Genomic DNA, 25,551 nt, shown 5'->3' on the forward strand with positions numbered 1-25,551 from the left:
AATATAAAACTAAGATATAAATTACAATATACATAAATATACTTTCTTCAAGAAATGGAAAGTAAAATTTATTGAAATGGAAGGAATTTGGATTTAGCGAAATGGATCGGCAATAGTGAAGAGAATGGAGGGTACTCTCTCCACTAAAAAATACTGTTTTTCTAGAGATATCTGATTAGATTATATAGTAAATACGAAAGTGGGAAGCAATTTGCGGACTCCACTCACCACTCTTCGCAATTCCGGTGGAAGCCTCTGCTTCTCTCCTACCGACTCCCCACCAAACCCTAATTTCTCTATATATTTTTCAATTTATCTATGTTTTTTCATTTCATGTTTGCGTGAATTGGGAATATGCTGTGTCTGGGTCGATTCGCCGGGGTCTCTTACCCAATCAAATCCCACTATTCGTCTTGGAGGGACAACACCAATAACAAAACGCTGCCGCTTAATGCAAACAGGCTCAGATGGCGATTCATGGCTCAAGAATCCGACTCTTCTTTTGCTCCCTCTCTTGACTCTGATGCTTCAGATAAAACAGCTGCCACAGGGTCCCTTTTCTCTTGTTTCTAAGTTTTTTTTTTTTTTTTAATTTGGAGAAACCGAAGTTGCTCCTTCTCTTTTTTGGACTGATTTACTTTTTTATTCCTGTCTACAGATTCTGCATCATAGAAGGCCCCGAAACGGTGCAGGATTTCGCCAAGATGGAGCTTCAAGAGATTCAGGATAACATTCGAAGTCGGAGGAACAAGATTTTCTTACAAATGGAAGAGGTCTAATACCACATGTTGCTATGCAAATAATATATATATTACTTCTCACTACTTTATTCCTGTGCCTGAAGTTGCCAATACCACATGATATTTACTCGCTCTCATGAAATTTCTAGCAGTCGATATTTCTTGCACGTCTTATTTTCATGATCTAAATTTTGGCACTAACTACTAGTAATAGTCTTACACAAACAATTGAAAAGTCTATAGTAGATAGTGTTGATTACTGAACTTCTGGTGGTTCTGTTACTTAGTTTCCCAGCTAACTGGCCTTTAGTCTTGATTACTGTTTTTATGACGCATTTGCAACCTTGACCCTTTTTTAAGTGACTTGATGAATGGACTGGTGGTTCTCTGGATGAGCTTCGATTTATCAAATTGCTGTGACTATTTAATGTTGAATGAAAGATTGTTGGAATTTTGATCGTGGAAGTATAAGATGTGTTTCCTTTAATTTTATGTAACATTTCTGAATCTTGACATCTCATGGTGATTTCATGGATGTAGCTTCTATAATAGAGCCGGGATATTGTATAATGGTGGTGTATGTGAGTGCATTTCATTCCAAAATGAAGGCCACACGGAGTAAAGGGTTCTTAATTTGGATATTTTTATTACTTTTAGTTTCGCTCTACTTTTGTATAAAAGTTGGATATTTGATTACCTATAATTTGTGCTCTTTGTATTACAGATATTGAGGTGGTCTTGTTGGCCCTCTCTGTTCTCCAGTATCAAATTATATTGATCGAATATTTTCCTTCATTGTTCCAATTTAATACAAAGAACCTGTTAGAAATTCAAATTCATTCATACATTATACTCTCTGGTAAGCCCTTCTCTCAACCAAAATCCTCTTATTTTGTAGGTTCGTAGGCTTAGGATACAGCAAAGAATTAAAAGTGCTGAACTTGGAATTATAAGTGAAGAACAAGAGAATGAACTTCCTAACTTCCCATCATTCATTCCATTCTTGCCTCCTTTGGTAAGTTTCTTTGAGTTACTTAGCTACGAATCATCTCAACTTTTGGAATTTATAACAAGTCACGTTGATTTTGTTTTTTGTTCTGATGACCATGGATAATTTACTTTTCTTCGCAAAGGTTTGGCAAAATGGTAACTGATACATATATTATTTGCAGACTTCAGCAAACCTCAAGCAATATTATGCAACCTGTTTTTCTCTTATTGCTGGGATAATTCTTTTTGGTGGTCTCCTTGCACCCAGTGTAAGATTTTTCTGCAGCTACCTCCGTGTTTTCAATATTGAATATGCTATCAAATATGAATTTAGGTTGTAGATTTCTTTTTTGGTTCTTCCCTTTGCAATTTTGTTTGGATTAAATAACTTGGAAGTATGATTAATTTTATTTTTATAAAGCATTATCCCCTATGCGAACCCAACTCTTTGTACTGGTGCAACATGAATGTCAATCACGGTTGAGAAGGGGAAGACCTTAGCAAAAAAGTGCAATATTTGATCAATTATTCAGAATGGTTTAATAAATTAGCTGGTCCTCCTACCACTTTCTAAGCTAATTGGAAGTGCTCAATCTAAGATCTATACCGTTTTATTTTGGGTGTGTTAGGAGTAACTAATTACTTATGCATAGCGCTGTCCTTAATTAAGTTTTTGCTATGATGATACTATGCATAGGAGGTACTGCAAATTGATTGTTACTGCTTTATTTGTTTATTTATCCATTCACGTTTTTCTTTTAATATATCATGCTTATTTCTTGTTTTTATCTATATTTCATTATGCTTTTTGTAAAAATGAATCCATTAGTTTAGCAACTTTCAGTCATCGCAACTCCTTTTTTTTTCAGCTGGAGCTTAAGCTTGGACTAGGGGGCACATCATATGCAGATTTCATTGAAAGTCTGCATCTGCCTTTGCAGCTGAGGTAGTGCCCTTTCTTTTATCTACTGTTTCCTTTTATACTTTATTCTCAGAAGCAGCCATGGAAATTAGTGTTATATTCCCCGAATTGATTAATATTGAAGTTTTATGAATAAAGAGGCAAGTTATTTGTCTGTATACTGATACATGATTAGGGCTAGTTCATTGTTGCTAAAATGATTCCTATTGCAGTCTACTTATTATATCATAACGACTAAATTTTGTTGAATATTTTAGTCAGGTTGATCCCATAGTGGCATCATTCTCGGGAGGAGCGGTTGGAGTAATCTCCTCATTAATGGTTGTTGAGATAAACAATGTAAAACAGCAGGAGCAGAAAAGATGCAAATACTGTCTTGGTACCGGTAAGATTTCTAAACCTCTTCTGATATCTGCATTTTTACGGTCAGAAGTCTTCATGATGTAACTGAAGGATTCCATCATTCTTCTTTCGATTGCAACCTTTCCTCTTCTTACTGCATATGGTTTCTACTTTCTAGTTGCAAAGGAAGAGGTTGTTTTAGAGGATGGAATGTTTACGTGAGAAGAAAACATATGGGAAAGAATAGGTAGCGGTTGGGTGGTTATAGGTGTTCGTCTTTTATTCTTAGGATTCAGGGTCTTAACTCATGCCATATCAGCATACTCCAATGACGGTTTCTTATAAGACCTAAGTTTTAAGCTGAAAACCCTGACAATGATCCCTAATATCATAATTGCACTGAACTGTGGCATTGAATGCATATGATACGCTCTTGTGAAACAGAGTGCAGAGAGGTCTGGAAATATTTATTACTTATAACTCAACTTACATGGTGTGGGTTTCATTTGTCAGCAAAGTGGAGATTTTAATAGTCCATATGTCCATGCTAATTCCACGAAAGTTGACATATGTATTGTACTTTTTGCTGTCAGGATATCTTGCATGCGCTCGCTGTTCAAGCACGGGAGCACTTGTTCTTATTGAACCAGTATCCACAATCAAAGGTGGAAATAAGCCTCTTTTACCACCAAAAACTGAGAGATGTTCAAATTGCTCTGGATCTGGCAAGGTTGGTCATTTAGAAGTATTTTATTTCCTGCTAGCCTTGCACTAGTTATATTAGAGAACAGCCATCTAAAACTCAATGCCTTTCATTTTGAAACACATTGAAATTCTTGCCCACAACAGTATTAAAGTTTCAAATCATTACTTTAGATATTTTGCAAGATTTTTGGTTCGTTGTATGCTTCCTGACTTAAACTAGATTTTAGCTATAAAATAAATTACAAGTTCTAATCCTTTCTTCAGGGCCTTTTGTTGAGTTGAAAATTTTCGTACTAAGTTTTACTATAGACTTCTCAAGTGAAAATTGGTTAACTATCGGTCCACAGCAACAATGATTCTTGAGAATTTGTTTCTTACTGTCATGCTTTCTGATTACAGGTTATGTGTCCAACATGCCTTTGCACTGGAATGGCCATGGCAAGCGAACATGATCCCCGAATTGATCCTTTCGATTAGGTTACAAAATTATTGTATTCCTAGCAGGCAATTTGAAGTTTAATTTGCGTGTAATTTGTTTCCGTGGCGGGGAATTGGAATTTCTGTAAATATTGATAAACTCCTCCATATAAGAAAAGTGGTTAAGAATATATGGACAGCTTCGATTTGTACGAGGACTAAAATAAAGTGCCGCAGCGAGAGATATCATATTTACTTTTTATGGATGGCCCCAAAACCTTTTCCTAGTCAAACGAATGCAAACTTCACGCCTTTTCAAATATGCTGACCAGTCCTTTTTATTTTTATTTAAGTTTATGATTCTTATATTTATAAGGGTCAAATTTATTTATAGCTTTAAATTTGGATGTCAAATGCTTTAAATTCTTATACATTTTGTCTTTCAATTTTAAAAGTAAGTAGATATAATTATCTTAATTTAACAATGTTAATTTTTTTTATATCAAATGGTGTCTGCATATAATTAGTTTACATTTGACATATTTTATTTCAGATATTAACTTCAAATATGTCTAATATATCAAAAAAATTTAAAATTATTAGGTTTAAAATTTGTATTCGAAATTTGAGGATTAAAATGAATAAATTTTGAGATGGATAAATTTTAGTTTTTCGTCACTATAAATATATTTTATTTTATTTATAAATATATTTTTTTATACAAATATATTTAATCATATTTGAAACCTGGTTTGTCACTACTTTTACAAGAATATTTGTCAATTAATCTTCAAATCGAAAAAATTTAGAATATTTTGTTGAAAAAAATTATCAATCTTCACGTGTTTGATACGGTCATGTTTGAAAGTGTTGTAAGCAATGAATGGAATACATACGTACATACTTCTTAATAAGTAGTATGAGTAACAAATATTTTCATAGTCAAACAATCACACCTTTAACATCTACCTACAATATGCTACTCTTTTTTATGTGAGAATATTACCTCTAAATTATTTTGACTTTGAAAGTAAGGAAATTGTGTCAAATGAAAATCTCTTAGGAGATGAAAAAGTATCAAAACTTTTAGTTAGGGTGAGTTGTCTTGTTCTCTTTAAGTTCAATCTGTACTTGGTTTGGTTTTGGTTTGCAATATGTAAGTAGGGCTAACTTGTTTTGCATAAAATATATGGATTGAAAATACTGATTCGTTTCATATACTTGGACTTTAATTTTTTTTAATTAATAATAAATTTCATACTTTTGCGATTTTTTTTTTCATCTATGTATAGTGGTGAAATAATTTTCACAAATTTCATACATGATTCAACAATTTTGACAAAATGAAGTGGTTGAAACTCTACACTATTACATTCTCATCAAATTTAATAATCATGTATGAAGTAACTGATACTGCTACAATAATAACTAATAATTTTGATATACATTCCTAAATAACAATATAACATTATTTATTGATATTGTAGTTGTTTGGCAAATAATACACTAAAAATATATTATACTTTTATATCTAATGTACTCTCTTAAACTATAAGACTTAAAATCATTTTAGTGTTATAATTTTTGTTCATTTATAATTTTGGCCCTCGTAACAAATTAATTACGTATTTAATTAACAATGTTAAATTACTATGTTACATATAATATTAATATTAATGCTTAATTACAATTTTTATATTATTATCGAAAAAAAATCATGTTACCATTATTTTTATTAGTGACTAAACAAATTATTTAATTCTTAAATTTTGAGAATAAAGTACGTTGTTAAAATTTGCATAGGATCCGAATTCCGCACTGACAACTTTTAAATCTAAAGTGAATTTAAATCAAAAGAAATTTAAAATGATAAACTTTTTAAACTAATAAAACATTGGCACATTTAATAGATTAAATAATTATTTATTTACACTTATGTTCAAGATTACCAAAGAACATTTTTATCAAACTTGGAATCAATTTGAAAATTTAGTTAAACTATAAGGCAATGGTAAAATGCTTTTGAGTCTTAAAGGCAATTTAAAACGTGTTAATGAATTGGATATATTAAAATTAATAATATGTTAATATTAATGTTTCATGTAAATTGTATTGTGGTGTGAGGAGTAAAAAAATAAGGATTTTGTAATAAAGTATTGAGATATTTAAAAAATGAAAAGAGTGTTGTTGTATTGTTTAATTTATGCAAAGTGGAATGGTGGTGGTATTGAGAAATGAGGCTATAAAAAGTAAGTAGAAACAGAGATAAGTGTGTTGAAAATGTATTTGAATCTGTTAAATAGGAAGGAAAGGGGAAGAAGATGGATACAGATGTTGATGCGGAGATCGTGATCGTCGGAGCTGGTATTTGCGGCCTTGCAACAGCCCTTGCTCTTCACAGGTTTTCTCTTCTTCTTCTTCTTCATCGTTAGCGTTTTCTTCTTCAATTCGCAATTCAATATCATTCATCTCTTCAACAATTTCCATTCTCTTAATTAACATTTGTTTAATTTTGCATTTCCAGAAGGTAAACAATATTGCATTAGCTTAGATAATCGTATGAAAAGAAAGAGCTCTAATAACGCTACATGCTCTTTGAATGAATGTGTATTTATAAATTTCTCCCTAAATATTTTTTAAAACGAAGCATACCAGTTTTCTTAACATAGTGCAGATGAATTGTTGAAGAAGATGATAACGCTGGATAACCTTCTTATCGAACATAATTTATTTTATATTTAATAAGAAAAATCATTTTTGTACCATTCTTGTATTACATAAACTCGTTTAAAAATTGATTTTACTGCATATAAAAAATAAAATTTAGCTCATAAAAAAAAGTTAGTTTCATTTTTTCATAGAAATATTTAGCGATAGAAAAATGCAATATCCACATTTTCATTTGTTTATCCTATGTACTTTTTTAAATCCCTAATCTAAAACTGTTATCCGAGAATGTTAGGATTTATAATTCTGAAAGTAATTGAGGTGGTAAGTCATGATTTGATGCATTATTTGTTTCTTCCATGGCATTCGAGATTCCATTTATATTAACTTAATTATCTTCAGAAAGAGAATTAAAAGTGTGGTGTTAGAAAGATCAGAGATTGTTCGAGCAACAGGAGCAGCTATAATTGTGCAGGCAAATGGGTGGCGTGCACTTGATGAGCTTGGCATTGGTTCAACACTTAGAGAAACTGCTATTCAAATTCAAAGGTAACATATTCACATATGTTGCACTCTCTTCATATATTACACAAATTATTCCTATAAAATCTAACCCTCGTTAAAAAAATAATAATGTAAACGTCTAAGAAAATAATATGTATATATATTATTTTCTTAGAAGTTCTACGTTAGTTAATAATAAAATCAGTTTAAAATATATAACTTAATATAAATGTTATTTTATAAGTTAATTTTGTAGAACTGAATTATACTTAAAAAATATTATTTTATTTATTTTTGAATCACTTATTAATATTTAGGCTCGTACACATTAATTAATTAATTTTATATATATATATATATATATAATATATATATATATATATATATATATATATAAAAGAGAAAATATATTAAAACAACCTATAATTTATAAGTAACTTATTGCATGATAAAATTTATTCTACAAGTGGTCCAAATAAATTCTTAATTGTACATATGACAACAAAATTTACTTTTATCTTTATTCTTACATGTTAAAATTATCAATTGTTAATTATGGAACTTTATCCTTGTTCACACCAGAAGGGCTAGCAAGTGTGGTAAATTTTTTAACATGCTTCCATATTATTATTGATTTATTAGAAAGCTAAGACCTAGTTTTAATCGAGTTATACCCTTAATTTAAATATAATAATAATAATAATAATAATAATAATAATAATAATAATAATTTTGTGTTGTGATTCAATTTATCATTTACTTGACAATTTATAATGCAATTTATGAATTTGGTTGGAAACTTGGAAAATCGGATTGATAATAACATTTTAATCCAAAAATATGTTAATTGACTTTCCTTAATCTACACATATTTTTTGTGAGATTTCTTAATTTACGTACAATAAACAAATATATGAATAGAGGAGTATCAAACTAAATTACTAGAGATCGTATAAATTAATTGAAAGAAATATAGCATAATACTTTTGTTTTAAATATTCAAACTCTGTCTATATTTAACTTACTATTTCTATTTATATACAAACAAAAAAAAACTTATCATTCTTCGGTATTTAGTGTATATTTAAGCTCTGGTTTATAGATAAATGTAAATTTTAATTTTTGAACAGGTATAAAAACTAACATTTTTATCTCATATCATTTACCCAAAAAAATGACAAAAATGTATGTTTTCAGGGGAAGATTCGTATCTCTTAACGAGGTTGAGCCAATGGAATTTCCATTCGGGTGAGTCGTAGAGTAATAACACTAGTAAATATTGTGTGAAATAAATATCATATAGTTAACTTGATAATGGTAATAAATGGAACAGTGTTAACAAGGAATTTCGTTGTTTAAAGCGCACTGATCTGGTGAAAGTCATGGCCGATAATTTACCAACAGGGACTATACGTACCAATTGTCAAGTGCTTTCTGTCGAATTAGATCCTGTAACAAAGTTTCCACACCTTATGCTTAGCAATGGAAGTGTTCTTCAAGCTAAGGTATATTTCTGTGTTTTCTACATTAATATTTTCTTTCTTTTTTAGGAAGGTGAAAATGCCTGTTTCAAAATTGAAAGCAATTGAATCATTATGCAGTAAATTGATGTAATGCGATTACAGACCAGCAAATATGCATGTAACAGGTTTATATTTATATATACTGATATATCAGGTTGTTATTGGATGTGATGGTGTGAATTCTGCCATTGCAAGCATGTTTGGGTTACACCGAACCACACTCAGGCTCTTCTCTACGAGTGTTGCACGAGGCTTCACAAATTATCCAAATGGTCATCGATTTTCCAGTGAATTTGTGATGATGAGCAAAGGTCAAGTCCAACTTGGAAGGCTTCCAGTGACAGACAAACTTGTTTATTGGTTTGTGACAAGGCTAAGGACTTCTAAAGGTCACCAACTTCTTTTATCTTATACATAATACATACATGTTAGAGGTTCTTCATCATCATTTTGATTAAACCTGAGAATTATTTTTGCTTTAAAAGCAGATTCAAAAATCTGGAAAGACCCAGTGCTCATTAGACAATCGTTGATGGAGTCAATGAAAGGTTTCCCAGAAGAGGCGATGGAAATGATGAGAAATAGCAAGTTGAGCTTCTTGCATCTCACCGAGTTGAAGTATAGGCCACCGTGGGACTTGCTCTTCAACAACTTCAGGAAAGGAACGGTAACAATTGCTGGTGATGCAATGCATCCCACAGGCCCATTTGTTGCACAGGGTGGCTCAGCCTCCATAGAAGATGCCATTGTTCTTGCTAGATGTCTTGCACAGAAGGTGTTCGATAATAAGAACAAGACAGAGGAAACGGCAATAAACAGTGCAATGGCAGAGGAAGCGTTTGATCAATATGTGAAAGAAAGGAAAATGAGAAACTTTTGGCTCTCTTTTCATTCTTTCCTTGTTGGTAAGAAGCTTGACACAACATCATCCATAATCAGATTCATTATCCTTGCAATCATGTCCACTCTATTTAGAGACCCCGATTGGCATTCCCGTTATCATTGTGGAAATCTATAGGAACATCAAGCTTTGGATATTCATATAATTTCAAATACTATTCTATTGTATATCATGATCATTAATATTTTATATTCCAAGTCCAAAACCCTCACACCATGTTAGTCATGTTAATAAATTAGTAGTTTTTAGGTGTTATGGCTTCAGTACTCAAATTTGTTGCCATTTAGGTGATGTAATGTAACATATGGTTGGTATCTATTGATTTTATTAATATGTTGTAAGGTTAGTGTAAACTATAAAGCCATTTTATTCATGGTTGTTATTTAATAATAGAGCCTTTCAACTCCCATTCTAAATTGTCGTAGTTCTCATTTCAGGAGCTTCGAGTTTTTAACAAAATGATATTAGAACGTTGAAAATGTCTCTTTTAGTTAAGACATCTGGTGAAATACCATAAATCTCCAAGTTAGGATAAAGTCTATTGTATGAAAAAATCCATGAAAAAAATGAAATTTATGTTGTTAATAGCTCGTTTGTTGTTGATTCAGAGAAACTATTTATCACATGATTATGAAGTAACAATTCCTTCTGGCAAGTTGTGTACACTAAAATGGTATTGATGGGAAAGGAAACACTAAGTTCCAAGTCAATGGACCGAATCTGATAATCAATACACTGTTTGGTATTCTAAGTTTTAAACATAATTGCTAAATTTTGTAAACTGCAATAAAATTAATATTATCCAAACAACTATCATTTGAACAAAAGTACTTTTAAAATAAGAGTATCTGAACACAGACCAAGTTATATTCAACTACTTTAAGTTGAAAAAGTTAAGTTAAATCAAACTTAACTTTTATAAAACTTAAATACAAATACACTTAATAAGATTTTTCTTCCTGTACCACCAACTTTTATTGCATTTCCAATTTTATCTTTTAAAAATATATTTAATAAATAGATAATTATTATATCTATCTTCACATTCTTCATTTTTATTTTGTTAAAATTGAAATATTGAAGTTGTGTATAACCCTTATTTTCCCATTATGGTTTTTCATTTTCTCAACTGAAGTTGTGTAAAGTTGTGTGAAGGTGATTTGCAGTTGTTAATGCAAGATATTCAAAGTGATGAATTTATCCAAATATTTTTGTTAATTTAAAGTAGTTAATAGTTTATTTATTGGTATGTTTTTTTTTTCCAATGTAGTGGTTCGAGAGGATGTTAAGGTTGATTGAGATTAAATGTAAGATGCATCCAATTATGAAATTTGTTTTTCTTTATCATTATTTTGAAATTAGCACTAAGATCTATGTTTCGGTGTACATTTTCCTGTGTGTCTTTGTTGCTCTTGACTGTATGGGTTGCTTGCTGGTTGTCTGGGACGCGTGCTTTTCTCCAATCATTGTTGTTCTTCATACTCGTCAAAGGAGGGGGAGGTACCTGCAAAGATACTCCGACGCTCAAGTCAGATGTGAGTTATGGAGCTGAAGCTCTCCAGAGAATGATTACGATACTGCTCTGAAATATTATTCAGGATCTCTAGAGCATAAAGAGAACGTACCTGGACTTTGGTCCTGTCACTGTATTTATAAGCAAAATAAAAATAACCACCTTACCTAAAAATGTGGTTAGTGGCTTTGACAAATATCTAAGATATTTATGTTATTACATAAATATCCTTACTACATAACATGCCCCCCAAGTCCGAGTTAACCGTTCCGTTTTATGGACGTGGTAACTATAGGACTTATGACTTTGAGGGAGGCTGTCTTTGCTGTAATTTAGAGAGCGTGTTCCTGGTTATTGCTCATGTGTGGATTGAACGTGACCGAGTGGTTGAATTTGATGGACCAAAAGGAGGCAAAGTCAAACGGCAAAAAGCTGGAGCAAGTGAGGCCGAACGTGAGGATACGTATGACCGAGCGGTAGAGGCCGAGTGGCATGCGAGGCCGATCATGAGGACGCTCGTTGACAATTGAATGTTGAGCGTTGAGGCCGAACCACTGACTGAGTGGACGCTCGTTGACAATTGAATGTCGAGCGTTGGAGCTGAACGACTGACTGAGTGGACGCTCGTTGACAATTGAATGTCGAGCGTTGAAGCCGAACGACTGACTGAGTGGACGCTCGTTGACAATTGAATGTCGAGCGTTGAGGCCGAATGACTGACTGAGTGGACGCTCGTTGACAATTGAATGTCGAGCGTTGAAGCCGAACGACTGACTGAGTGGACGTTCGTTGACAATTGAATGTCGAGCGTTGAAGCCGAACGATGTTCTTGGGTGAACATAAGCTAGGCTATGGGGATGGTCCCCTAGGTTTGATGGTCTGGGTGTTCTAGGGCGAACATCTACCAGCGAGAGTGTGTCCCTTTGTTCGATGCACCTGGGTGTTCTAGGGCGAACATCTACCAGCGGGAGTGTATCCCTTTATGCAACCGGGTGTTCTTGGGCGAACATCTACCGGCGGGAGTGTGTCCCTTTGTTCGATGCACCTGGGTGTTCTAGGGCGAACATCTACCAGCGGGAGTGTATCCCTTTATGCAACCGGGTGTTCTTGGGCGAACATCTACCGGGTTTAAGAGTGCTTCAGGATGAACGTCGCTCAGATGTCCGCTTTTACGTACAAGATATGCTTATCTGCACTGTAAGAAATAATATTAAACATATAGGTGAGACCGTTTGGTCAAGTTGCAAACCTGGTGACCGAACGTTCATTAGGCCGAATGCTGGATGCTTGAGGCCGTACGTCAAAGAGATCCATTGACCGAACGCCGGTGAGTCCGAATGACCGAACGCTTCCTGCGGTAGCGACCGAACGTCGATGATGAGCGAAGTGACGAACGTCCGAGAAATGTTATGGCCGAACGTTGATGCAAAGATGCCGAACGGTTGAAACCAACACGCCTAACGTCATTGAGGACTAGTGCGTGAGCATCAGGGTTTAGTCGAATGGGCGAACGCTTGTGGACCCGAATGGACGAACGTTGTGGAGGCGGGTGGCCGAGCGTCAGGGGACAGAGTGGACGAGCGTTGGAGATCGAGTGGACGAACGTCGTGGACCGTTTGAACGTTCGTCCCTTGAGCGTGAGGATTGCTTGCACGCTCGACACATACTTGAGGCCGAACGGCCGACTCTTTGAACGTTGGTTGATATTGATGGTCGGGCTGTTGAAACTAAATGGCGAACGCTGTTGAAGTCGAACGTCTGATTCCTTAAACATTCGTGTGGTACGTGTGGTCGAATGCTCGAGCGTCCTCGTAGCCGAAAGGTCGAACGTACCCGAGGACGAGAGCGGGACGTTTGAGGACGAACGTACGGAGACTGAACGAGAGTGTGGCCGAACGATTGAGTGTTGGATCGTGCATGACCGAACGCTAGATGCCGATCGTCAAAGAGATGGAAGGATGGGCGAATCCAAATGGAGTGCCGAGCGGTTGAACGTGGGAACGGTCTGGACGCTCGACACGTAGGTTGACCTCGTGGACGGTTTGAACGCTCGTCACATGGCGTGTCGAGCGGTTTTGAACGACAGTGACGTTCGAACGTTGACGTGCTCGTGTTGAGAGAATGCCGAACTCTTGATGCCGAACGGGCGTCAGAACGAATGCTGAAACGTCGATTGGACGAACGTTATTGAGGCGGGTCGCCGACACTCCATTAGTTAACGAACGTTATTGGACGAACGTTATTTGCGTCGCGGACGAGCGCTCGTTGAATTGGATCGACGAACGATGTACTGTTTGAACGCTCGTCCACGTATTGATTGTCGAGCGTTCGAATCCAAGTCGAGGACGAACGTCTGATAGCTTGAACGCTCGTCCACATTGATTGTCGAACGTTCGAATCCAAGTCGAGGACGAACGGTCTGAGGACGAGCGGCTGATTGTTTGAAAGCTCGTCCACAGGCCTTGTCGAGCGTTCCGGTCCGAAGGACGAGGACGAGCGGTCGAGAGGTACGTCAGGTCGAGCGCTAGGGACCGAATGTCGATGATGAGCGAAGAGACGAACGCTCTAGGCCGAAAAGCCACGAGAGAATGGTGGACGAGCGTTGTAGAGACGGGTAGCTGAACATGAGTAAGGCGGAATGGTTGAACATCAGTGTGGCCGAATGGCCGAACGCTGGAACGCTCGTGGCCATGGATGGTCGAGCGTCATTGAAGCCGAAAGGCAGAACGCTTGGCAAAGCTGATTGCTGGACGTTTGAAGCCGTACGTCCGTTAGGTCAAATGTCCGATCACGAGTAGGGCCGAACGTCACGAAAGTTTCGTAACCGAGCGTCAGTTTGGTTGAATAACCGAACGCTGGTGGATGGCGCGATTGTTGCGGAAGACGTGGAGAATGGGTCTGCGATCAACCGAATCACGCGTGGATGGCGCGATTGTTGCGGAAGACGTGGAGAATGGGTCTGCGATCTCTGCTTGGCAATCTCTCGTGTGGGAGCCTTCCGCGCAAACGGCGAGTTTGCTGATGTGGCTGTGACCGAGTTCAATTTGGGGATTTAGGGTTTCCTGTTCTCGGTCTTGATTCTGATAATTCATACATCAATTAAATGCAGAAGGAAAACCCCAATTATTTTCTCGGCAGAACCCTGATCGGCGCGGTGGCTGAGTTCGCCCAAGAAGCGATTCATGGAGGAGACAACTATCCCTCCCGCGCGCAAGGAGACAGTGGCGAGTGTGCGTGACTGGGTGGGGTACCTCTGGTTAGCTGCTTTGGGAGAAAGACCTAGGTTTTTGGGTGTTGGATCTGATTGCGCGTTTTGGGTGGCTGAAGGGTGGCGCTAATGAAGGTGCTGGTGTTGCCGCTGGTGAAGGCGGCGTTTGTCTGAGTCGAGGCGGCGATGGAGGATGATTTCGCCGTGGTAGCGAGAGTCATGGTCGTAGAGAACGCCGAACCAATTGTCGCAGTAATTGGTGCTGGCCTGGGAATTGTATCCTGATAAAGACGACATCAGTGGTGGCGGAGGAAGGAGAGAAATTCGCTGGAGGCGTCACTCGATCTAGCAATGACAGTGGCTTGCTGATACAAGCCTATAGAACAGATATATTTTTGTGCTGGATTTGACCCGCAGAGGGGTGTGACTTTGCTGAGGTTCCCACTGGTGCGCTTTCGCGGAGGTGCTTACGGTGGTGTTAATGACTCACGGAGGAGATTTCTGGCGGTGATGCGGCGGCTTCATCTTGATGGAGTAGTCTTATCCGAAGGAATGCTTGGTAGAGGCCGAGGCTCCTCTTGTGGTTTCATTGGGATGGCCCTCGGCCCCACGGTGGGCGCCAAAATGTTTCGGTGTACATTTTCCTGTGTGTCTTTGTTGCTCTTGACTGTATGGGTTGCTTGCTGGTTGTCTGGGACGCGTGCTTTTCTCCAATCATTGTTGTTCTTCATACTCGTCAAAGGAGGGGGAGGTACCTGCAAAGATACTCCGACGCTCAAGTCAGATGTGAGTTATGGAGCTGAAGCTCTCCAGAGAATGATTACGATACTGCTCTGAAATATTATTCAGGATCTCTAGAGCATAAAGAGAACGTACCTGGACTTTGGTCCTGTCACTGTATTTATAAGCAAAATAAAAATAACCACCTTACCTAAAAATGTGGTTAGTGGCTTTGACAAATATCTAAGATATTTATGTTATTACATAAATATCCTTACTACATAACAATCTATAATTTTAATTACATTTTGTGATGAAATTCTAAATTAATTTTCAGAATTTGGCCTGTGATACGAGATGTATAAAATCCCATAATAATATTCGATAAAAAATTTATATAATTATAAATTTGATAAAAAATCATAAATAATTAAAATTTTGAAAATCTATGATTAAAAAGAAATAATCAAATTTCAAAATTCATTTTAACATACTTTGTCTCTTATGTTGGGCTGTACTTACGTTTCTAGCACTTTCTTTTCCAATATTACCAGCCAAAATGCTCCAACATTAAAATCTCGCGGGGAGAATGAAAATTCAAAAAATTTGTGAGAAGGCGCTCATTTATAAAGATGCGAATCAGAACCGCCTTTAATTCCAATTCTATTGTTACCCGCTGTTTCTTTTCATTCTTATTCTCCCAGTGACACGTAAGCTATTCATAATAACATGCATTGACATAGTTAATCACCACATGTTTAATTTAAAGGTTACTCTCCATTAACTTTTCAAATTTTGATTACTAATAAATCCAAATATTTTCACATTATTTTTCATTTAATACTTGCCTTAGTAAATAGTACAGGCACTAATTTTTTTTTATTAAAAAGATCAATTTTTTAAAAAAATCGATTTTATTGGTTGATAATATTTAAAATTCAAAATTAATTTAATAAATAATGTTGATTAACACATAGTTGAATACAATAAATCAAATTTTAAATAAAATTAAGTCCACACTTGATAACTATAATGCAATTTGATCTTTTACAAAATATATATATATATATATATATATATATATATATATATATATATAAATCAAAAGCAAATATTTTATCTCTATAATATATCTAGATATAAGATACAGGATATATTTGATCATTAATAATATTTAAATTATAATTACTGGACGAAATAATATATTTGAAGATAATTTCTAAACAAATTATGCAAATTGAATATGATTTTTTATCATATTTATTAATTTTGTTATTATTAGTGAAATACATGTATTTTAATTATAATTATAAAAAAATATTTTTATAGTTTTATATATAATTATAATTTGTCTCTGTCCTTTTAATATTTCAAACATTACAAATTTACAAAAAATTGAAATATATTTTAAATATTAATTTTTTTTGTAAATTTTTAATTATAATATTTAATAACAATTCATTATATTTTGACTGAAAAGACGTGATATACTATTTGTATTTATTTTATTTATACTACTATATATAGAAAATTATGTTTTGTTCATATATATATTAAATTTTATCCTTTAACCAGGTTATCTCGTTTCCTAAACTAAAATAATTATCATCTCATATAAAATTACTTATTAAATCAATAAAATTAAATTTAAATAATACTTTTTATTAATTGCAATAATAAAAAATAGTGCTCTCTTTGTGTAAATAAAAATGTAGATGATCACAATCTTTATTTCTTACTAAGAGTGAAAGTTATCATGAAAAAAATATATCACATACTTTTATCATAATAATATTGTTAAAAAATTTCGTCACAATATATATATATATATATATATATATATATATATATATGAAAAAAAATAAAACATAATTAATATAAATACATAACATTATCTTAATGTTTAAACATTTAAGTCAATTAAAATAACTTTTTAAAAACATTATTTATATTATTATATAATTTTATTCTTTTAGTAGTTTTTTGAATTTATTCTTCGATAAATACCTGTTTTTAAATTAAAATAATTATACTATCAATTTTATTACTTAAATGATTATTTACTTTTTATTTAATTTTTTTGTAAATTTACCAATTTTTAAAATTAGGGTAAAATATGTTTTTAGTCCCTAAACTATTGGCCGTTTCTGGTTTTCGTCCCTCTTTCAAAGTAAGGTACAATTTAGTCCTCAATCTTTAAAAAAAGGTTCATTTTAGTCGAAAAAACGAACGTTTTGAGGACTAAAACGAGGACTAAAAACAAAATTTTGAGGACTAAAACGAACGTTTTTCTAAAGAATGAGGACCAAATTGTACCTTACTTTGGAAGAGGGACGAAAACCAGAAACGGCCAATAGTTTAGGAACTAAAAACATATTTAACCCATAAAATTATATTAATTATTTTTAATTAAAAAAACTATCTATAAAATAAATAAAAAGGATTTATGTTATAATTATAAATGTTATTTATATGTATTATTATAATATTAATTTTATTAGCATAGAAAGTAAAAAATAAAAAATAATATAATATGAATAGTTATCATGTCAAAATTTGGTGTCTAAATTACCATATTCATGTAGCTCCTTTTAAACTATAAAATTATTCTACTAAGCACTATGATTTTTTTAGTTATAAATAAAAACACATAAGATTTTAAAGTTAAGTTTTTATTCAGATATTTCAAATCATAATTAAGACAAATAAGATAATATTTGATTGATAATGATTTAAGCTTTAATTAATAAAATACTATTATATGTGAAAATAATCATAAAGATTTATAGGATAATATGTCCAATACAAGTATATCTAATAAATTATAAACTATGCATATATGAATTTATATGTAAATCTCTATTTTTATAGTCAAAATCATTTAAACAGGTATGTTTAAATATTTAAAAGTCTTAAAAATATGAATATTATGTTAAGTAATTAAAAATATTTATTGTTATAGATAGCAAAAAAAAGAACAATGAAAAGGTGTGAAAATTGAAAAGGCAGTTGAGAGAGAAAGGGAAAGTGAACCGCCATAACTAAGGGGAAAATGACAAATATGCCATCAGAAAAAGTGGATATATGCAAAAATAAACCATTCATCTAACCCTAGCAACCAGCGCCTTCTTCTACTCCTCCCACCCACACTGCTGCTGTCTTTTCTGTTTTCCATACTCTCTTCTCTCACAAACATACTTTGTCACCCTCTTATCTATCAGATCTCTTTTTCCTAATCTTCTCTTTACCTTCCACACCGGACCATGGTAGTCAACGAGAGACCATCCAAGAGGATGAAGAGGAGAGTCACAGTTGATCTCTATGATTTCCTCACTTTTCCGGCCACCGCCGACGTCTCCTCCGGCCAACCCTTTCGGACCTGTGTCCAACGCTTTCTCTCAGACCACGCGCGCATCACTTTCCCTCCCTCTTTATTTCCGTCTCTTATGACGTGGCAGATCTTGTTCCGTGTAGGAGACCTCGTTGATGGGCCCGATCTCTCACCTTCTGTTGTCACTCTTGACATTGTTGAGGAGGATGTTACTCGTTCTCGCACTTCTGTTTATTGTGACCAGTGCCGAGTCGTTGGTGAGCCCACTCGCCGAGTTTGTGACTCACTGACTCTAGACCCATGCATTTCTCATTAGCTTAAAATCAAATTAAACAGGCAGTTAATTTTAATTCTATTTTTTCACTGTGTTTACAACTTGTTCCATAAGTTAGTATGTAGAGTCTCCAACTCTACCTGATTTTTTCTTCCCTCCCAGAACTTGGGCTGAAAATTAAACAATAAACTTTACAGTGTTTTTTTTCCCCGTTTCTTTGTAGGTCGAATACTGTAATATATTTTGCCAATTTTTTTTATGTATGTATATTTATAATTTATAATAATTTAGTATTAATAATGTAATAATTAATAACAATATTGTTAGTGGGAAAACAGATATTATTGATATATATTTTCATATGGGGTCTATGGAGATGTATGGTTGTGCTCTAATGCTGACTTTTTGTTGAAAAAAACAAAGGGTGGAGTGGGCATCCGGTTTGTCGAAAGCGATATCATTTCATAATAAGGGCTGCAAGTAATGCAATCGAACCGTATCAAAGACCTTGTTCAAGATGTGGAAACCTTCTCCAATTATCTGAAACAAGGTATAATAAAAGTCTTTTCATTTATTCCATTAAAACATTTTATGTGAGATATTTGAATGCATAATACCTAGTCTTCCATGGCTGCAGCTGTAAATCGTGTAACTTTGCTATCACTGTGGATGACCTTGAGGACTGGGTGTATAATCAGATTGAAGATAACACCCATCTTCTTCATGGTGTGGTCCATTCCAATGGTTATGGTCACCTGCTTACTCTAAGTGGAAGAGAAGGTGGCTCTAAGCTTCTATCTGGATCTGATATTATGGATTTCTGGGACAGGCTATGTACTTCAATTTCTGTGAGGTTTGAATAACTTTTATCTCACATTTGGCTTCAGGATGGGCACGACCCCATTTTTTATAATTTGATAATTGTGTTGTATACTTGAGCAGGAAGGTTAGTGTGATGGACTTGTCCAAGAAATTCGGGCTGGAATACCGATTGCTTCATGCGATCACGAAAGGACATTCCTGGTATGGTAATTGGGCTTATGAATTTGGAACAGGCAGCTATGCTCTCACCCAAGATGCCTACAAAAACGCAGTGAATACCCTGTCAAGTATGCCCTTGTCATCATTTTCATTTCATGGACGGGGACCACGAAGCCGCCTGGAGTGTATTATTTCTCTTTACCAGTCTTTGGCAGAAACAGAACTTCTAAACATTCAAGATCTCTTCTCTTTTTTGTTGATGTTGATTCGTGAATGCCGTAAGCCAATAGCCATGAAAACTTTTAAGCAGACCAGTAATTTGTTGTGTACGTGGACGGGAAAAGATGTTGAAGAGGTGCAATGTGCTCTTGTCAAGGTATTGATTGCATCAGGTGCGTGTAACGAGTCTAAATGGGTGACAAGTCGTGCTCTGAAGGGTGCAGTATGCAGGGGTGTTTCATCTCCACAGCTTCTTGACTACTGTCTTAAGCACTTCCCTGGGAAATTAGCAGCCAATGGGATGGTAGTTTGTTCACGATGTAATCCCGTTTCCTGTGCAATCGAGTTCAGGTGAGATTGAAGAAGGCATTGCTTTTGTCAATTACATCTTAATTAATGTAACTAAAGCATGTGTTGAATATATTCTCAATAACAGGTTGGGGCCTATGAGTAATGGTCTAAATACATATTCAAGCTATCCTACTGAAAGGCAACTGATCTCTGACTTGACATTTTTATTCGACTCGATAATACATCCTGACAAAATGATGTCATACAGACCTAGGATTATGAGGAAAAGGGTTGCTGATTCAGCCAGGAAGCTCCTTGACTGTAAACAGTTTATGAAAGATTACAAGCCATATGAAATGGCCATCGAACTGCCTTCTGTTATCAGGTTGTGGTGTCATGTCGAACTTTCTGATCAGCCTAAGGACGATCCATCCCCACCGCCAGAGCTTATAGTGTTGCCTTTGAATGCTACCGTTGCTGAGCTCAAGAGCGAAGCCACTAGTGCTTTCCAAGAGGTGTATGCAATGTATAAGAGGTTTCAAGCTGAAGAACTCCTAGGATATGGGTCAATCAGTGACTCCCTCACCGTGAAGTTCTTGCTTGGAACAAGTGGATCAGTCCGCATTCAGGGTAAATGCCCAGCAAAACATGGGCTAAGCAGATTCCGAATGGAACGAGGAACTGAGGTGTGGAAGGTTGATTGCACTTGTGGAGCCCAGGATGATGACGGAGAGAAAATGTTAGCATGTGATACCTGTGGCGTTTGGCAGCATACCAGATGCGCTGGAATTGATAATTCTGATGGCATGCCTTCTAAGTTTGTTTGCATGAGGTGTGTCAACGTGTACCGTGAGGAAACAAAAAGATCACCATCATCTGTTGAGGAACCGAACGAAACCTGTATATTCAACTCATCTTGCAGAGATGAGGCAGCAGCTCCAACAGTTTCATGTAACATAACTGTGAATTTTGGTGTACGTTGAGTGTATAGCTTTTTGTATATGTATCTGTATAGTTATTAGTCGTCTTCAGCTAGGATTTTGTGAATGGGGCCAGTTGAATGTTTTGAAGCCTCTGTTTTTTGAGAGCTTTAGGCCTGCAGTCAGTACAGCTTGGCTTTATGGAGCTCAACGTATATGAATCGAAAATGACAACTTTGTTCTATGTTTGTTTTATTATCTTGAAATTTGAAATTATTTACAGCAGCGTTAAGAATATAATGAAAAATATATCATAAATAAGATGTATCTTCTAAAAATTTCGTTTTTAAAATGCATTACAACTTCAAATATTACTCAAACTCAGTAGTTAGGCTGTCAACTTACTTGAGTTGTATATAAGATGACAAGATTTTTATTTGATGGCGCAATTTATCACTTGGATTTGATAGCTTTCTCTACGAACTTCAACATCTCTAGCTGGAACAAGTGCATAACAGTCGATAAATAGGTTCAGCAAGTACTAAACATTTAACAATTCAGAGAAATGTTAAAACAGTATCTAGTTTTAAAAGCAAATGAAACATTTAAGTAAACCATAAATGCAAACACAAGGTTTGTGAAATAATATGAGGCTTCTGAGGTAAGTTTAGCTTTGCCATGAGTTTGTACTTAATGTTAGAATGCAAGGGGGAGAATTGGCCTGAAGATGACAACCTAAAAAGGCTTTCTTATAAGAATTTATCTTCCAATATGGCAAACTAACAGAAGAAGAAACTCACCATGATCCACACAAAAAAAAAACTAACGAGGAAAACCCTAGGTAAAAAGAAATCCCTGCCTTCTTTTCATGCAAAGTAGGCCATTCATGATTTGTTGGCTGCATTAATATATATATATATATATATATATATATATATATATATATATATTATATTATATATATATATATATATATAATATTAAATTCGATAGTGTATAATGGCAAAGTTTAAACATACATTGTCCAAAAATATTAAGCACCGATACATCCTAATAAGGAATACCAACCATGAAGCTATACAAAGTTATGTTATAAGCATCTGAAGACAAGCAAAACTCTCCCTAAAAACGTGCCCGGTAAAAGAGGAGAACCAAACCATTTAACTACTCCATCGAATATCTCTTACTACTTCATATGAAAAACTTAAGCACTCTAATACCCAAGTCTCTATTGTTATCAATCTGTGTCTTCAGGGAAGCAGCAGCGTCAAGAAGAACTCTCTAGTCATTTTATATTTCTGTAGACCTTGTAGTTATAACACATAAGTAGGAAAATGTTTGACTAAAAGAGGAGGAAATCGGCCGCTGTGAACAGGAAGTAAATGCTCTCCCTTCCGATAAAATAAACCGAAAAAACATGAAGTATTGACATCAACAGTCTTATCACAACAACTTTGCTGGAAACAACCATATAAATTCTAAGTTTAATATTTCATTTGTTTCCTATAGTTTTAAAAACTCTCTTTTGGTCCCTATACCTATAAATATTTGCTTTTAGTGCCAACACATATAATCTTTACTCTCTTTTAATTCTCGTTGAAGGGATTAAAAATGGTACGTGGAGGATTTAAAATATGATGTTTTTAAATAGAGATTAAGAGAAAAATGCTTTGTAATTAGGAGAACCGAATAAGCCATTATGGATAGAAAAGTCTTGCGTTAGTTCTTTTATACAAGACATAAATGACATGAAAAGGGTTAGAAAAGGCATATTGTTCTACTTAATTTAGCTTCTTTCCCTTATATAGCCAAGAAAATTTCCCTATAAACTTATAAACATTATAAAAATATGAATTATGCAAAGGGTAGCTCCATTTTCCGTTTGAGAACAATTCCAGATTTCGTTTCTCAACACTCTTTGGATTGGATGGGTATATTATAATTGATGCAATGAAGCTAATAACTAACTTACATTAAGGTATACGATATGCATCAAAAAGCAAAGAGGGTTCAGAAGAAGCATCATTTAAAAGCAATAAGAAATCACAAAACAACAATGCTTGCAAAGCAACTCCTGAGAATTGTTTGGCAGAGCGATTTTCAACTTAACCACCATGATGTGTGACAAATAGAACAAACTACTATCCTTTTCAACCAGATTGAAAGAAGATAATAGTAAAAATATTAGATATTGACAATCAAGAATGTACAACACAATCTTCACGGTAGAGAGGGAGTATTGAAAGATTGTCGTACCAGTCAAGAATTGCGAGTTTTCTTACGGAGGGAATGATGCCGCAGTGACGAGATTTAGATCTAAACATAAACAAACCAAATTAATATAAGTAAATTTGTGTACGATCTGGCAAATGTAATTACAGTTCTAACAAGAATTGAAATATACATGTGGTGACTGATAATGAAGAACCTCGCCACGGCATTCCATTGAAATTCACGGAATGCAAATCAGTCAAATCAATGAAAAGAAGAGTTACGACGTAGTGGCTCACCTCTAATTGAATGGATGGGAGGAGAGCGAGGGAAAACAGATTGCAGATTCCTCCAATTCGAAGAAACGAAACTTAATCTGTGATCGAATTCAAAGATTATTCACAGATTAAGTTGATGATGAATCAATCAAAATGAGGTGTAGCAGATTGCAGACACATTAGGACTGACGTAGCTCCTTAATTCTGCAATAATTACTAGTTAAAAGCCCTAATCCCAATGCTTAGGGTAGCGCTGCGGAACAAGTTGAAGAGGATTTAAACAAAGAGAATGTTCTTCAATGCATTCAAGTAAAAGAAAAACTAGGGAATGTGTTTTTCTAACCGATCAGTTATAAGTTATTGGCCCATTGGGTCTCCTATGGTAGCGTCAGTACCACAAACCCATCCAGACCATAGATTTTCCATTAAATAAAACTACCATGGGTGATTATTGAGTATTTATGCAAATAGTAAATTAATTTTTCATTGAATTATTTATTTTATGAAAATTTACCATAATATATTTTATGAAAATATTATAGTTTTTTTTACCTCTCTAAAAGTATTTTTAGATCCTTCCATTTAATTGCTTTTACCAATAAGTTTATTCAAACATTAATTTAATTTAATTTTTTGAACAACTAGTTTATAAGTTCACACAACGAACGAATCCCTAATTTTTTTTGTTAATTAAAATAATTTTAGAAATGTATAATTATTTAAACAAATAGGGTTAAATATATTTTTAGTCCCTAAACTATTGGACGTTTCTGGTTTTCGTCCCTCTTTCAAAGTAAGGTACAATTTGGTCCTCATTCTTTTCGAAAACGTTCGTTTTAGTCCTCGAAAACTAACACCGTTTAAAAAGTTGGTCCTCATTTAGCAACAAAATGAGGACTAAAACCAAAGTTCCGAGGACGAAAACCAGAAACGATCAATAGTTTAGGGACTAAAAACATATTTAACCCAAACAAATACTTATCAATGTTACTTTAATGTAACTTTTAAAAGGGAAAGAAAAAAGTCATTTAAACTCCTTAAATTTTACCCCGTTTACATCATGACACTTTTAATTTTCACCTTGTTTAAATTAATTCTCAATCTTTATCCCTTTTAGAAATAAATAATTTAAATTATAAATGAATTTTAACTTATTTTTAATTAACTATTGCAGTTGTTGTTTTCATAAATTAATTTAAATTAATCACAATTACACACAATACTTATCACATTAACAAGTATAAATTTTCATTGATACCCTTTCCTCTTGAGTCTATACAGTAATTAATTTCTATTATGAAAAGTAGGTGATTATTAGCAAAAGTTTCCTCTACTCTTTCATATAACCAAAATTTATGATAAATCTCTTAAAATCAAATTTGGAATCAATATGCTATACATAAACTGGTTTTCGTTATATATATATATATATATATATATATATATATATATATATATATAATATATATATATATATCCTGTGATACATCTAAATTTTTTTACAGTATTTTTAATTATTTTTAATTTTTTTATTCTTTTTATATTTTTGTAATTATTTTATTTTTATAATTTGTGTTTAGAGATGCAAGGAAGGTGAGAAAGAAATAAGGTGCAAAGAGAATGGGGGCAGGGTAAAGGGTATGCAAATAGTAAAAAACATTGGGCAAGATTTAATTTAAGCGGTATCATTTAGGTATTGCTATGATATTTAAAATAATAATGTTTTTTATAGAGTTAACTTTTGGGTTATATGGTATAGAGATTTTATAGAATAAACTTTCTAGAATTTCAGCAACTCGATTTTTAGAACAGAATTTTTATAACAAAAAATTCAGAATAAACTCTTCTAGAATGAAATAGAACTTCTTAAAACAAAATTTCTTTAATAAATCTT

General features: G+C 34.0%; 3 protein-coding genes and 1 long non-coding RNA gene across 4 annotated transcripts; 3 read left to right on the plus strand and 1 right to left on the minus strand.

Moving 5' to 3' along the window:
• The first annotated feature begins 123 nt into the window (after positions 1-123).
• LOC148201985 (protein ORANGE, chloroplastic-like) lies at positions 124-4,436 on the plus strand. The gene is made up of 8 exons (XM_088110408.1): positions 124-551; positions 659-773; positions 1,639-1,755; positions 1,913-1,999; positions 2,600-2,676; positions 2,910-3,037; positions 3,588-3,724; positions 4,099-4,436. Exons 1-8 carry the CDS (start codon positions 355-357, stop codon positions 4,174-4,176), a joined length of 936 nt encoding a protein of 311 aa, XP_087966534.1. The 5' UTR covers positions 124-354; the 3' UTR covers positions 4,177-4,436.
• A 1,966-nt stretch (positions 4,437-6,402) lies between these two features.
• LOC148201986 (monooxygenase 1-like) lies at positions 6,403-10,120 on the plus strand. The gene is made up of 6 exons (XM_088110451.1): positions 6,403-6,517; positions 7,186-7,332; positions 8,485-8,535; positions 8,621-8,792; positions 8,965-9,199; positions 9,299-10,120. The coding sequence occupies exons 1-6, from the start codon at positions 6,438-6,440 to the stop codon at positions 9,826-9,828; spliced, it is 1,215 nt and encodes a 404-aa protein (XP_087966577.1). The 5' UTR covers positions 6,403-6,437; the 3' UTR covers positions 9,829-10,120.
• Positions 10,121-18,166: 8,046 nt separating this feature from the next.
• LOC124840558 (PHD finger protein At1g33420) lies at positions 18,167-21,412 on the plus strand. The gene is made up of 5 exons (XM_047316624.2): positions 18,167-18,740; positions 19,181-19,307; positions 19,395-19,610; positions 19,700-20,308; positions 20,394-21,412. The coding sequence occupies exons 1-5, from the start codon at positions 18,416-18,418 to the stop codon at positions 21,229-21,231; spliced, it is 2,115 nt and encodes a 704-aa protein (XP_047172580.2). The 5' UTR covers positions 18,167-18,415; the 3' UTR covers positions 21,232-21,412.
• On the minus strand, positions 21,204-23,972 carry LOC148201987 (uncharacterized). Its single transcript, XR_015785032.1, has 4 exons — positions 23,679-23,972; positions 23,425-23,484; positions 21,574-21,666; positions 21,204-21,344 (listed from the first exon to the last, which is right to left on the minus strand). It is a non-coding gene; the product is annotated as an uncharacterized LOC148201987 (long non-coding RNA).
• Positions 23,973-25,551: the final 1,579 nt, after the last annotated feature.

This window comes from Vigna umbellata, chromosome 3 (assembly GCF_029865625.1).
Source record: "Vigna umbellata cultivar VRB3 chromosome 3, Vumbellata_1.0, whole genome shotgun sequence".
In the NCBI taxonomy this organism is placed as follows: Eukaryota; Viridiplantae; Streptophyta; class Magnoliopsida; order Fabales; family Fabaceae; genus Vigna; species Vigna umbellata.

Coding starts and splice junctions, on each gene's coding strand:
- LOC148201985 (XM_088110408.1), top strand. CDS start 355: ATGCTGTGTCTGGGTCGATTCGCCGGGGTCTCTTACCCAATCAAATCC. Junction 774..1,638: donor TTTTCTTACAAATGGAAGAG/GTCTAATACCAC, acceptor CTTATTTTGTAG/GTTCGTAGGCTTAGGATACA. Junction 3,725..4,098: donor ATTGCTCTGGATCTGGCAAG/GTTGGTCATTTA, acceptor TTCTGATTACAG/GTTATGTGTCCAACATGCCT.
- LOC148201986 (XM_088110451.1), top strand. CDS start 6,438: ATGGATACAGATGTTGATGCGGAGATCGTGATCGTCGGAGCTGGTATT. Junction 8,536..8,620: donor CCAATGGAATTTCCATTCGG/GTGAGTCGTAGA, acceptor TAAATGGAACAG/TGTTAACAAGGAATTTCGTT. Junction 8,793..8,964: donor GAAGTGTTCTTCAAGCTAAG/GTATATTTCTGT, acceptor CTGATATATCAG/GTTGTTATTGGATGTGATGG.
- LOC124840558 (XM_047316624.2), top strand. CDS start 18,416: ATGGTAGTCAACGAGAGACCATCCAAGAGGATGAAGAGGAGAGTCACA. Junction 18,741..19,180: donor TGACCAGTGCCGAGTCGTTG/GTGAGCCCACTC, acceptor AAAAAAACAAAG/GGTGGAGTGGGCATCCGGTT. Junction 19,308..19,394: donor CTCCAATTATCTGAAACAAG/GTATAATAAAAG, acceptor CCATGGCTGCAG/CTGTAAATCGTGTAACTTTG.